Below are 14830 nucleotides of genomic sequence, written 5' to 3'. Positions count from 1 at the left end.
ACCACATCTTTCCCTGTCACCAGTCACCACATCCTTCTCTATCACCAGTCACCACATCCTTCCCTGTCACCAGTCACCACATCCTTCCCTACCACCAGTCACCACATTCTTCCCTGTCACCAGTCACCACATCCTTCCCTGCCACCAGTCACCATGTCCTTTCCTGTCACCAGTCACCACATCCTTCCCTGCCACCAGTCACCACATCCTTCCCTGTCACCAGTCACCACATCCTTCCCTATCACCAGTCACCACATCCTTCCCTGTCACCAGTCATCACATCCTTCCCTGTCACGTCACCACATCCTTCCCTGCCACCAGTCACCATGTCCTTTCCTGTCACAAGTCACCACATCCGTCCCTGCCACCAGTCACCACATCCTTCCCTGTCACCAGTCACCACATCCTTCCCTATCACCAGCCACCACATCCTTCCCTGTCACAAGTCATCACATCCTTCCCTGTCACGTCACCACATCCTTCCCTGCCACCAGTCACCATGTCCTTTCCTGTCACCAGTCACCACATCCGTCCCTGCCACCAGTCACCACATCCTTCCCTGTCACCAGTCACCACATCCTTCCCTGTCACCAGCCACCACATCCTTCCCTACCACCAGTCACCACATCCTTCCCTGTCACTAGTCACCACATCCTTCCCTGTCACGTCACCACATCCTTCCCTGCCACCAGTCACCATGTCCTTTCCTGTCACCAGTCACCACATCCTTCCCTGCCACCAGTCACCACATCCTTCCCTGTCACCAGTCACCACATCCTTCCCTGTCACCAGTCACCATATCCTTCCCTGCCACCAGTCACCACATCCTTCCCTGTCATCAGTCACCACATCCTTCCCTACCACCAGTCACCACATCCTTCCCTGTCACCAGTCACCACATCCTTCCCTACCACCAGTCACCACATCCTTCCCTGGCACCAGTCACCATGTCCTTTCCTGTCACTAGTCACCACATCCTTCCCTGCCACCAGTCACCACCTCCTTCCCTGTCACCAGTCACCACATCCTTCCCTGTCACCAGTCACCACATACTTCCCTACCACCAGTCACCACATCCTTCCCTGTCACCAGTCACCACATCCTTCCCTGTCACGTCACCACATCCTTCCGTGCCACCAGTCACCATGTCCTTTCCTGTCACCAGTCACCACATCCTTCCCTGTCACCAGTCACCACATCCTTCCCTGCCACCAGTCACCACATACCACATCCTTCCCTGCCACCAGTCACCACATACCACATCCTTCCCTGCCACCAGTCACCACATCTTTCCCTGTCACCAGTCACCACATCCTTCCCTACCACCAGTCACCACATCCTTCCCTGTCACCAGTCACCACATCCTTCCCTGCCACCAGTCACCACATCTTTCCCTGTCACCAGTCACCACATCCTTCCCTGTCACCACATCCTTCCCTACCACCAGTCACCACATCCTTCCCTGCCACAAGTCACCACATCCTTCCCTACCACGTCACCACATCCTTCCCTACCACCAGTCACCACATCCTTCCCTGTCACCAGTCACCACATCCTTCCCTACCACCAGTCACCACATCCTTCCCTGTCACCAGTCACCACATCCTTCCCTACCACCAGTCACCACATCCTTCCCTGTCACCAGTCACCACATCCTTCCCTGCCACCAGTCACCACATCCTTCCGTCACCAGTCACCACATCCTTCCCTGTCACCAGTCACCACATCCTTCCCTGCCACCAGTCACCACATCCTTCCGTCACCAGTCACCACATCCTTCCCTACCACCAGTCACCACATCCTTCCCTGTCACCACATCCTTCCGTCACCACATCCTTCCCTATCACCAGTCACCACATCCTTCCCTGTCACCACATTATATAAAACACATGTTCCTCTACCTAAATAAAATTTCCTTACCTGGCGGCTGGTGAGCCGGGGACTCGCTGTTCGTCATCCTCAGCCTGGTCTCCGCCTGCCTCATCATCCTCAGCCTGGTCTCCGCCTGCCTCATCCTCAGCCTGGTCTCCGCCTGCCTCCTCGTCTCTGAATGTTCTTTACCCATCACAGAGCTGCGTCTCTTCTTTCTGCTAGTGCCGGAAATGCTCCTTAAAAATACGTTGTTAGTTTTTTGTGTAATTGTTTTCAATTATATAATTGTTGTTTTATACGTTTTGAAAATCCAAACCTGATCTTATTTTCCATGAAGTTTTAAACGCACTGGAAATTCCTGCAAAGTTCAAAATTTTGTACCATAATGCCCACCATAAATTAAGCAGCACTTAACATACCGGCAGGCAAAAAAATAAAATACTGAAGGTTCACGTTGCAATTGCAACGTGTGTACTCGTATATATGTCGTTGCAGGGATCGATTCACAGCTCCTGGCCCCGTGTGTGTGTACTCACCTAAAATGTGTGTACTCACCAAAAATGTGTGTACTCACCTAAAGTGTGTGTACTCACCTAAAATGTGTGTACTCATTTATGTGGCTGCATGGGTCGAATCACAGCTCCTGGCCCCATGTATGTGTGCGTGTACTCACCTATTTATGGTTGCAAGGCTCGAGTCGTAGCCCTTGGCCCGTGTGTGTGTGTGGAGTGCAAGTTATTGGTTGCTGCTGCAGTGGGCCACCCCAGTGACATTCACACCACTGAGTCCAGCACAGGATAGCAAGGAGTCGGAGGTGACAGTTCCAGCAAAGTGACACTTGGACTATTGTGTCCAGCACTTGTATTAAGCCGGGGGACGCTGCTGCTGCCACACTCCATAGTGACACTCGGACCACTGAGTTCAGATAAGTAAACCGGTGGCTGCTATTGCTGCAGTACTTCACAGGGCTAATGTTAGTTTAATATATTTATTGTACATCTCATACCCATCCCTCATAGGACCAATGTGCGTTTTTAGACACCACCGATTTTTTCCTGCGACCCTGCCATAGGTCCAGCATTACTTAATGATTCATCTTATGACAAAAACCAGTGTCAGGTAATTTTTCCTGGTGAATAAACTGTCAACAATATTCCTTAGCTGCTTTCCACAGAAGAGCACCAAGATGACTGAGAGTCTGCTGGGTGTATAACCCACCGCCATCTTGAAGCTCCTTACGCACCCAGAGCCTAAATGCTGTCAGAAAACCATATGTTTTCAATGAGTATTTTCCAAGTGCAGATTATTATGTACAACATCTGTTTACGGATAGTTATATGAGTACAGCACTGAGTTAGATGAAGTTACAAAGATAACCACATGATTGTGTACATTGGCTCTCACCTTTGTTGATGCCATAATGTCGGCACCTCTGTCTGAGCCCTATAAACTTTCTGGGGAATGTTTACTTTTCCTTCTGTTCTAGAAGACTGTGAGGTTAAATATAATATAACTATGAAAATATATTTATTCGAAGACGAATATTCGTATCTTGAATAAATAAATAGGAATCTTTTCTTAACCACATGATCATACAGGCACCTTGCTGGCTGAGGATAAACATCAGTGAACCAAATGGTTACTAAAAATTATTCGCCGTCTTTCTACCAAGAAACCAGGGAAATAGGATTATATGCAGCTCTGAATGACTCATAGTTTAATATCTTTATTATGCACCTCATACCCATGGTGTGAGTGGTAGTCAAAAGATTACAGAGGCGCGTGATGGGTCCAGGAGCTGGGTCCCAAAGTTTTGATAATTAAACAAGCTACAGTAATAATGAACTTTTTACATGTTTATATCTGATTACAGTGGTAATGAGCTGTTTATGTAGACATGAATTGAGTCACAAGAATATTACAGTGTGGCTTATATGTATACCTGGAGAAGACTTCGAGGGTCAACGCCCCTGCGGCTTGGTCTGAGACCAGGCCTCGTGGTGGATTAGGGTCTGATCAACCAGGCTGTTACTGCTGGCCTCACGCATAGTGACGTACGAACCACAGCCCGGCTGGTCAGGTACTGACTTAAGGGGCCTGTCCAGTGCCTTCTTGAAGACAGCCAGGGGTCTATTGGTAATCCCCCCTTATGTATGCTGGGAGGCAGTTGAACAGTCCTGGGCCCCTGACACTTATTGTATTGTCTCTCAGTGTACTCTGTTTACTCATTGGGAGAATGTTGCATCTCCTGCCGAGCATTTTGCTATCATAGGGAGTGATTTTCGTGTGCAAGTTTGGTATAAATCCCTCTAGGATTTTTGAAGTGTATATTATCATGTATCTCTCTCGCCTGCATTCCAGGGAATACAAATCAAGGGACTTCAACCGTTCCCAGTAATTTAGGTGCCTTATCGTACTTATTTGTGCCGTGAAAGTTCTTTGTACACTCTCCAGGTCAGCAATTTCGCCTACCTTGAAGGGGGCAGTTACTGTATAGCAGTATTCCAGAGAACAAACAATATGTAGAGAATCATCATGGGCTTGGCGTCCCTAGTTTTGAAGGTTCTCATTATCCATCCTATCATTTTCCTAGCAGATGCGATAGATACATTGTTCTGGTCTTTGAAAACGAGATCCTCTGACATTATCACTGCCAGGTGTTTCACATTACTTTTTCGTTTTATTGTATGGTTAGAATTTGTCGTATACCCTGATACAGTTTTAATTTTGTCAAGTTTTCCATATCTGAGTAGTTGAAATTTCTCTTCACTGAACTTCATATTGTTTTGAGTGGCCCATTGGAAGATTTGGTTTATGTCCGCTTGGAGTCTTGCGGTGTCTTCGATGGAGGTCACTGTCATAGTAATTTGGGTGTCATAGTAATTTGGGTGTCATCCGCAAAGGAAGACACGGAGCCATGGCTTACATCTCTGTCTATGTCACATATGAGGATGAGGAATAGAATGGGAACGAGTACTATACCTTGCGGAACAGATCTTTTCACTGTAGCTGCCTCGGACTTTATTGACTATTAATCTTTGTGATCTATTTGTCAGGAAGTTATAGATCCATCTACTATGTGGTTTTAAAATATTTATAATACCTTATGTTTTAACAAGGTATTCTTGAATTTACACAAATTTAAGTGGTTATGAGTCATCTACAATAGTCAAAATCGTGGTATTGTTTCCAGAATATTTGGTAATATGCCACGGTGGCTAAAATATTTTAACATTTCTTGAGCATCTGTGAGTGGGTTGTCTCTGATTTCATTAATTTTACCTCATTCCAGCACATAATGGCGCAGGATGTGACAATAGTCCATCTGGCAAAGTTTACATTTAGTTGTCTTCAACATCTGGTGGTAGTGACTTAGGTTTGGTTACGTTACGTTACGTTAGATTAGGTTAGGTAAGATTTGTCAGGAAACAGGACAAGTGTTTCGTAAGCGGGTCTTATTCATATGATGACTTGCATCTGGAACTTTTGGTCATCTGACCGAGGCCTTCCACTGGCTTACCCATCCACCCGTTTAAAAATTATGGTTATAATTTTAACCATTAGTTTATATTTTTATTATTTAGGTAGTGATTTAATCTCCCAAAGATACTTATAACCCAGCCGAAGCTGGATGCACCATAGACATACGGCTCCTCCTGCATGATATGGATGATATAGGCTGCCCCCACCATAGGGCTGTAAACTGTACATCACTAGTACAAACTCTGACACTCCTTCGGGAGTGTCAGAGTGATTCTTTCACAAATGTTTATGTTCATGGTTCTTTTCACCAATCCACTGGTGCAGCTGGTAGTGCTGCTGTTGTCATACAGACTGATGGCTCTCATAAAGAAATTGGAGCACGCATCAATAACTTGGCCTCTACCCTTCAAACAGAACTATTTGCCATACTCCTTGCATTCAAATGCGTCCATGTATCTAAGGTTGACACTTTAATTGTAACTGATTCCCTATCATCTATAAATGTTTTCAACTCATTAAGTATAAATTGTGTCAGAAGCCAGACACAGGTATGGCAGGATTGTGGACAGTAGAGTCAGAGTGAACCTTCTATGGATTCCATCTCACATTGGTCTTCAGATGGATGATAGAATTGATGAATTGGCTAAGTTATACTCCTTCAAAGAGAGAGTATTGTGGAAAATACTGTATATATTTTCCAGAAATACGGTAGTTATATGTAAATAGATGGCCATACTGTATTTAATAAAAATTATGTTATAAAAAAAATGGGAAACTGCGCCTGGGCAGAAGACTCGCCATTGTTGTTTGAATTGAGTAACAAACATTAGTGAATATTGGGAAGAATTTTCGTGCTCTAGAGGTAAAATTGGGCTGACACCTCTCAAATAGGAGCCGAAATTGTTGGATGTGCATTCCTGCATAACTTGAGCTATCAGGCGACTGGACAAGACAGCTTCAGGAACCTCAGATAAGTCTGTTAATGTTTAACTCTGGCCAGTTTTTTTTTTCATGTATAGACAGTGAGGTTTTCTGAGTATGATACACCTTAATCTCCAGTCAAATTGGTGAGTGATATTAAGATATATTCTCCTTCTGTTATGTAAATGTGTATATATATATATAATCATTTATTAATTTAATATACAGTCCACAAATTTTTATATTTACCAGAATTCCTGGTGATACATATTTCATTTGTAATTAATAGGTCTAGAGCAACTTGTGGATATGACAGTTGTAGGTATCGAAGGGGGACATTTTTTGCGACCTAGGTGTCTCAAATTCCTACTTGTCTATGTAACTGATAAATAATAATTATCTTTGTTATCATTTACTGTTATGCACATAATGAGTTACATTCAGATAAATGCAATTTTCCACAAGTATATTACAATCTTGGCCTGTCAGTCAGCAGTTTGAGAACAATTACACGAAAAGAATTTTAACTGAACTTGATTGACTTAAGACTGAGGGAGATTGACACCAGTGAGTCCATCTATCATCATTCTATATGCAAGAGGAGCCACATGTCTATGGTGCTTCCAACAAAATAAGCAAACTCTTGGATGCCACTACTGCCCTGCTCCAGCTGGGTCACAAGTATCTTTGGCAGGTTAAATTATTATTATTATTAAAGATTCACCGGTATTCTCCCGGCCCGGGCCTTTTCCAAGTGGTGGCCCGGCCTTGGCTCCCTCTTTAGGAAGTGTCTGAGACCTAAGTCTCCCATGGGAGGAGGTACAAGTACCCCCTCATCTTTGGGACCAACTGTCCCCAGGCCTAGCCACAAGCTAGGCCTCTCTGGTCTGCCATCCCCGCCCCAAGGGAGCAAATGGGAATGACAGTCTTATGAGCTAAAGGCTCGGGCTCAGGCACCTACCCTACCCTAGAAGGGTTAGGCATGGTGTCGATGCAGGTTAAATCACCACCACCAGATGTAGACCAAACGACATGTAAACTTTGTCACACATTGCGTCATTATATACTGGAGTGCGATACAGTTAATGAATTCAAAGACTTACTCAATCAGAAATGTTCAAGATATATCATAGCATTTTATCCACAGAAGTATATTACAACCCTTAATAACCCAACAAAAAGCTGCTGTGCGGGTGACAACCAGCTCCTGTGCTAGACAGCACACCCCACTTTTCAAAAGACTCAACTTGCTTAATATACAAAACATACACTCTTATTATTGTGCCTACTACATATACAGAACTTTAAACTCCACTGTAAACCCTCCCTTTAAACTACTCCTCGACAGTTACAAAAGAATGCACAGTCACAATACAAGGTATAAGGCCCTTTTCAACATCCCTCGAGTAAAACTCTCACCATGCAAGAACGCTGTGCACATAAAAGGCCCAAAGATCTGGAACTCGCTACCGGAACAAGTCAAGGATTCCCAGACAACTTATAAATTTAGGACTCTGCTAAAAAATCATCTTATCTCACAATATTAACCAAATCAACCAAACATCTACTGGCTAGTTTTATCATGTGACCTCCTGGCTTTTAATTCTACCATTCCATAAAATATTACCACCTGTACAATTCCTCGTAAATTAGATTTTGTATTAAGTATACACAAGATTTATGAAGTCCAAATAAGATTGTAAAACAGCTAACCACTATTCTATGTTTAGTTTTAAGTAATAATTACTATGTACTATTATCTTATCTAGTTTTAATGAGTTACTATGTATTAGGGTTAGTTTGCCCGAAATGTCTCGGCATGATAGTGGCTATTACCTTTGTACTTAGCAAATCAAAATTGTAATTACACATTGTAACCTTTAACAAAGAAATAAACTTATTATTATTATTATTATTATTATTATTATTATTATTATTATTATTATTATTATTATTATTATTATTATTTATTCTGGTAAAATATCATGACTTTTCTAATATTTGCATTAATAACTCATTGCAATTGTAGGTGTAGATATGTGAATGGTTCATTACCTTTGTAACTTGTTCATCTATCAAAACTTTGTGACCCAGTCCCTGGACCCATTATGTACCTCTGTAATATTTTTGACTGGGGTCTGGGGTGCATAATAAAGATATTAAACTTACTTCTTTGGGAGCCACTGCCGGGTCACTAGACTCACCACATGGAGCTGACCAGGGCCAGGACCCGTCCTGGCAAAACTACCTGAACCTAAGGGATGATGGGTGGACTGACTGGGGTCAATGTCCCTCAGTCTTAAGTGATTGAAGTGTAAGTGACCCCTCGAGGGAGGTTCCTTGATGCTGGTGAGGGGCTCTTGATCTAGGGAATTGGATCTGTGCTCCAGTTCCCTGAATTGAGCCTGAATACCTTCCATCCCACCCCCCCCACATGAGCTGTATAACCCTACGGGTTTAGCGCTTCCCTGTGATTATAATAATAATAATAATAAGTGTAAGTGATTCAAGATAGTACCACAAGGGTTCACTGGGCTCCTCACAACCTTTAAACCCAACAAAAAGAAGACTGAGTCAGGAGGAACAGGGCGCCGCCTTCAACACGAACTATCCTGTAGTATTTCAATTCATTCTTTTGTTGTAGGATATTCAGGTAATAAAAAATGATTTCTTTATCACAGTATATTCAGTAATTATCGTATTAATTGTGTATAAGTGTAGTGCATTTGACGATGTCATTAATTTCGTAATGCCAAGAGATAATTGATAGGCTATGAAGCCCTGTGATTTAAAATTTAATTATATTGCATGAGTATTATATTAGTATAATTAGTTCTAGTTTTAATCTGCCCAAAATTCTTTGTATAACCATTGGAAATGAATAAAAGAAACTTATTGCAAAAATTATGCATTTAAAAAAATTGTTCGGAATGGGTTACTAGGTCTATGTATTATTATTATAACCTAAAAGAAGCGCTAAACCACAAGGGCCATACAGCGCTGCACTAGGTCTATGTAAAGGCCATTAGAATTGTAAATCAATTTTGTGATAGGTAAAAAAGTTGCGTAATCAATGAAACTGCAGAAAGGGAGAGAATGAATTTTTGTACTGTTAACATAATATTGTAGGACACTCTTGGTATGGTATACTGTATGTATTTTGTATGTATTATTGCATACTAAATATAGGTGATGTCACCAATGTTACCAAGTTACCAATGGGTCATGAGAAATCGTTGATATTTTCCCACAAGCAGAGAGCTCCTAGGTAATTTACACTATGTATGATAATTGTACTTAGGTGTACTTGTCCCTAAATAAACTTGCCTTAATATCAGGTATCCAAGTCACCAGGTCACTGATGTCACTAAGTTAACCAAGTGGTAGATTTAGTGACTTATTATAGTGTAACCATGAAGTTATCCAACAGCATTATTTAGGTATATTGTAGGTCAGGTTAAACCAATAAGAACTTACAGGTTAAACCAAGCTAGGTTAGGTGGCTTGGTGGCTAAAGCTCCCACTTCACACACGGAGGGCCCAGGTTCGACTCCCGGCTGGTGGAAACATTTCGACACGTTTCCTTACACCTGTTGTCCTGTTCACCTAGCAGCAAATAGGTACCTGGGTGTTAGTCAACTGGTGTGGGTTGCATCCTGGAGACAAGTTTGAGAACCTCAATGGAAATAAGTTAGACAGACCTCGATGATGCACTGACTTTCTTGGGTTATCCTGGGTGGTTAACCCTCCGGGGTTAAAAACCCAAATGAAATCTTATCTTATCTTAAGTTAGGTTAAGGGCAATGCTTGCTGATAAATTTATTATAAATGGGAGAACACTGTGGCAATAGGAAAATATTAGTGACTGGTGACTTGGGAAGGTCAGTGAGTCTGCTGGTATTGTCAGTCTTAATTACTGCTGGAATATATTATCCACGTATAATATTACATCAGCAAATAATCCAGCAATATATTAGTTTATGATAATGTACTGTATTATCATGTACTGTATATATTCTTTTTCCCTTGATACTAATATTTTATTTCTTGACTAAATACAGTTTTTGTCAGTTTATTACATGAAATATTTATTTTTGTTAGATTATTATGCAACATTGAAATATATCCATAACGGTTATGTATTTGGTCATAAATATTTATTCTCACAACAACATTTATGATAAATACCCTGGATGTTAATTATAAATACTGTAATATATTAAATATGTTTAGAGATTTTATCTTACACCCCAAAACAAGTCTCTACTAGACTTATCAAAACCATGTAGCATTACCTGATAGAATATTCAGTTCTCCTGTGCTCACTGTAACTCATCTAATGACCATATGAACTATGTATTATTGCCTTACTAATCTTAAGTTAATGGTCTGCATACAAAGGGGCTTTTGGCATGTACACCCAACTATTATATTCCTCTGTACAACCATGTAATTTGTCAAAATAAACAATGTTAAGTATAATAGATACACTGGACCTGATGCCATAGCTGTGTCATGACACTATCCTCTAACCTGGGATGTCAGAAGATTGATCTTCCTGTGTTACTACTCAATGGACACACCACTGTTCGTTGATTGACATTGTTTAATTAACATAAAAGTACGTATATCATAATAGGAAGATAACATAAGACTGGGTAGGTAATGTTATGAGATACTATCACAGTAATAAAGAAATAAATACATACATCTATATGGACCCTTTATTAACATTTCACTCGTGAAGCTCATTAAGTCACAAAAATTTGTTCATGACTTGATAAAACGTACTGTGAAAGTGAAACATCATCACTGCATTTCTGTCTTTCATGGTTATTTTAAGCATAGTATTATAGGCTTAAAGTGGTGATAAATATATAAGGCATAGCAACTGCTGGTATGTGTTATGCCAAATATAAATAAGATCAAAGCAACAATGCTAAGTACTACTAGTGCAGCATCATGTGCATTACTAGATATTTATTTCCTCTACACATGGTATTGTGACATTTTATTAGTTCTTCTATTTCTGCAGTTTCATTAATTAACTATTTTATTAACTGTTTTAACTCTAACTTTTTTGGGTTATCCTAGGTAATTTACACTATGTATGATAATTGTACTTATGTATACCTGTGCCTACATAAACTTGTTTGCTTGCTTGCTTACTTACTAAACTTAGCTTTAAATTCCTTTGTTTTACTGGCCTTTTACATGAGTAGGTAGAGACACGATTAAGTAGACCACTCCAGTCTTTTATGTCACATTGTTTGACTTTATAATAATGTACTAATACACCTACCATCCGACTTACGACCTGCTCGACATACGACCACTCGACTTATGACCGCGTTTTTCATGCCAAATTTCTGGGAAATAAACAACTGTTTGTGTTGTACACAGTGTTTATCTTAAACCTTACAGTATAAAATACAGTACAAACAGCATTAAAACTAAAGTAAAAAATGAAATACCAAAATAAAACAATAAAATAAAGTCATTACAAAAATGTGATGTTGATATTCAGTAGTAAAGTTCGACTTACGTCCATTTTTACTTACGACCGGTTGGTCGGAACCAAGCTTGGTCGTAAGTCGGATGGTAGGTGTATAATATCTTTATTTCTGTAAGTACATGTACAAGGTATACAGGCCTAGCTGATATCAGTGACATACTGCTACATAGAAAGCCCCTTGTGCAGAGCATTTTGGACAAATTAGGTCAATTTTGTCCCAGGATGTGACACACAACAGTCAACTAACACCCAGGTACCCATTTTACTGATGGGTGAACAGGGACAGCAGGTGTCTTATGAAAAAAGTCCTAATTTTTTCCAGCTGTACCAGGGGATTGATCCCTGGACCTCAGTGTGCGAGCTCAATGTTGTAGCGATTGAGCTATGGGGCAGCTATTGGGTTATCCTGGGTTAATTTTTGCATAAGGCCTATATAACAACATTTGCTTAACAATTCACAGAAGATGAATGTTAAAATGGTATAAAATACCAACAGGTTGTTAGGTAAGACACATATGCAACAGTTAGGTATCTTTGTTTCGAAACGTTTCGCCTACACAGTGGGCTTCTTCAGTCGAGTACAGAAAAGTTGATAGAAGAGACATGAAGACGATGTAATCAATCCATCACCCTTGAAGTTTTGAGGTGGCCAGTCCATCACCCTTGAAGTTTTGAGGTGGCCAGTCCATCACCCTTGAAGTTTTGAGGTGGCCAGTCCATCACCCTTGAAGTTTTGAGGTGGTCAATCCATAGTCTGAGACAATATTGTCTCAGACTATGGAACAATACTCTTCTCCAGACTGAGGGACTGACCACCTCAAAACTTCAAGGGTGATGGACTGATTACATCGTCTTTACGTCTCTTCTATCAACTTTTCTGTACTCAACTGAAGAAGCCAACTGTGTAGGCGAAATGTTTAGAAATAAAGATACCTAACTGTTGCATGTGTGTGTCTTACCTAACAATTCACAGAAGATGTTTGTAAATAACAACATTGTTAAAATTTTAACTTTTGTAAGAAACCTAAATAAAAGTTTGCAAGCAATATAGTGAAAGGTATATAGTGTGTAGCAGCATGTGTTGGGTAAGTTTAATCAGGTATACACAAATGCAGTTACATAGATTATCACACATAACAGCATAGTATATTCACTGCCGATGGTACACTGTTAACCCTTAAACGGTCCAAACGTATATATACGTTTTTTCAACATCAGAAAGTATGTAAAAAAATGAAGATTTTTTTTTTTTTTTTTACCTTTGAAAACGTGTAAAAAAAGCTTTTATCTACATTTTTTTTGTTATATTTGAAAATATGTAAAAACAAAGTAGATCTACTTTTGTAGCACTACAAATTTGAACGTCCATTTGTTTGGACCATTTAAGGGTTAATTTTGATTCCTAATACTTTTGATTGGAGGGAAGATAATGGGGACACAGTTTGTTAGCAGTTTTGTGAACATGGTTTAGCTGGAACTGTTTCACTTGCCTGTGTTCCCTTGTCTTTATGTCAAGGATACAATATAATTCTTGTTTTGGATAGCTTAACAGTTTAGTTTTTTATTAGAGCAAAGTATAGTACAGTGATGAACAGGAGTAATATACGTACATTATTCCTGTTATTTCTCCTTTTATTGTAACTGATTTTTGCACAGTTGAGTTACTTAGTTGTATTAGCTTTTAAGGTTTAAATAATAAAATATTACAAGGATCCCAGTGGAAATAACTCGCTTAGACTTTTTTTTTTTTTTTTTTTTTATCAACAAGTCGGCCGTCTCCCACCGAGGCAGGGTGACCCAAAAAAGAAAGAAAATCCCCAAAAAGAAAATACTTTCATCATCATTCAACACTTTCACCACACTCGCACATTATCACTGCTTTTGTAGAGATGCTCAGAATACAACAGCTTAGAAGCATATACGTATAAAGATACACAACATATCCCTCCAAACTGCCAATATCCCAAACCCCTCCTTTAAAGTGCAGGCATTGTACTTCCCATTTCCAGGACTCAAGTCCGACTATATGAACATAACCGGTTTCCCTGAATCCCTTCACTAAATATTACCCTGCTCACACTCCAACAGATCGTCAGGTCCCAAGTATCATTCGCCTCCATTCACTCCTATATAACACGCTCATGCACGCTTGCTGGAAGTCCAAGCCCCTAGCCCACAAAACCTCCTTTACCCCCTCTTTCCAACCCTTTCGAGTACGACTCCTACCCCTCCTTCCTTCCCCTATAGATTTATATGCTTTCCATGTCATTCTACTTTGATCCATTCTCTCTAAATGACCAAACCACCTCAACAACCCCTCTTCTGCCCTCTGACTAATGCTTTTATTAACTCCACACCTTCTCCTAATTTCCACACTCCGAATTTTCTGCATAATATTTACACCACACATTGCCCTTAGACAGGACATCTCCACTGCCTCCAACCGTCTCCTCGCTGCTGCATTTACCACCGAAGCTTCACATCCATATAAGAGTGTTGGTACTACTATACTTTCATACATTCCCTTCTTTGCCTCCATAGATAACGTTTTTTGACTCCACATATACCTCAATGCACCACTCACCTTTTTTCCCTCATCAATTCTATGATTAACCTCATCCTTCATAAATCCATCCGCCGACACGTCAACTCCCAAGGGTTATCCTAGGTAATTTACACTATGAAAATTGCACTTATGTGTACCTGTGCCTAAATAAACTTACTTCTATGACTGTATAAAAACCAGTACAGGAAATAAGCCACATTTCTTGGTTTTCCTGAGTTATTCTGGTTTATTAACCCTCTTGGGATAGTAATCTAAGGAAAATGTTCTTCACTGAACCTACCTAAATAAGAACTTAAACCTAGAACAGGTACTCTTATTTGCTATTCTAAGTATATCAATATATTCACAATCAATTCACCTGTCTCTTCAACATCTCTTATAACTGCTCCTTAGCCAGAAATCATAGTGCCAGTTAGAAACTACTTAAGAAATCCCAATTAACTCATGATCACTGAATCAGTTTAAAGTACCAT

At 40.4% G+C, this 14830-nt stretch overlaps 2 protein-coding genes across 6 annotated transcripts in view; one reads left to right on the top strand and one right to left on the bottom strand.

Moving 5' to 3' along the window:
- Window positions 1-2081, bottom strand: part of LOC128700298 (transient receptor potential channel pyrexia-like) — a 48639-nt gene extending 46558 nt beyond the window's left edge. Inside the window, exon 1 of the mRNA XM_053793378.2 lies at window positions 1921-2081. Within this exon, the coding sequence (XP_053649353.2) occupies window positions 1921-2065 (145 nt within the window). The 5' untranslated portion in view covers window positions 2066-2081. The remainder of the gene's footprint in view (window positions 1-1920) is intronic.
- Window positions 2082-8579: 6498 nt separating this feature from the next.
- The window catches only part of LOC128700297 (enolase-phosphatase E1-like), a 66794-nt gene continuing 60543 nt past the window's right edge, over window positions 8580-14830 (top strand). Inside the window, exon 1 of one of the 5 annotated variants that reach the window (XR_011393988.1) lies at window positions 8580-8929. The gene's annotated coding sequence lies outside the window, so the exon portion shown is untranslated. The remainder of the gene's footprint in view (window positions 8930-14830) is intronic. The other 4 variants (XR_008408744.2, XR_011393989.1, XR_011393987.1 and 1 more) reach the window with 4 other exon arrangements.

Source organism: Cherax quadricarinatus, chromosome 71 (assembly GCF_038502225.1).
Source record: "Cherax quadricarinatus isolate ZL_2023a chromosome 71, ASM3850222v1, whole genome shotgun sequence".
In the NCBI taxonomy this organism is placed as follows: domain Eukaryota; kingdom Metazoa; phylum Arthropoda; class Malacostraca; order Decapoda; family Parastacidae; genus Cherax; species Cherax quadricarinatus.
The sequence above is the reverse complement of the archived record's forward strand: the minus strand, read 5'-3'. Positions and strand labels throughout refer to the sequence as shown.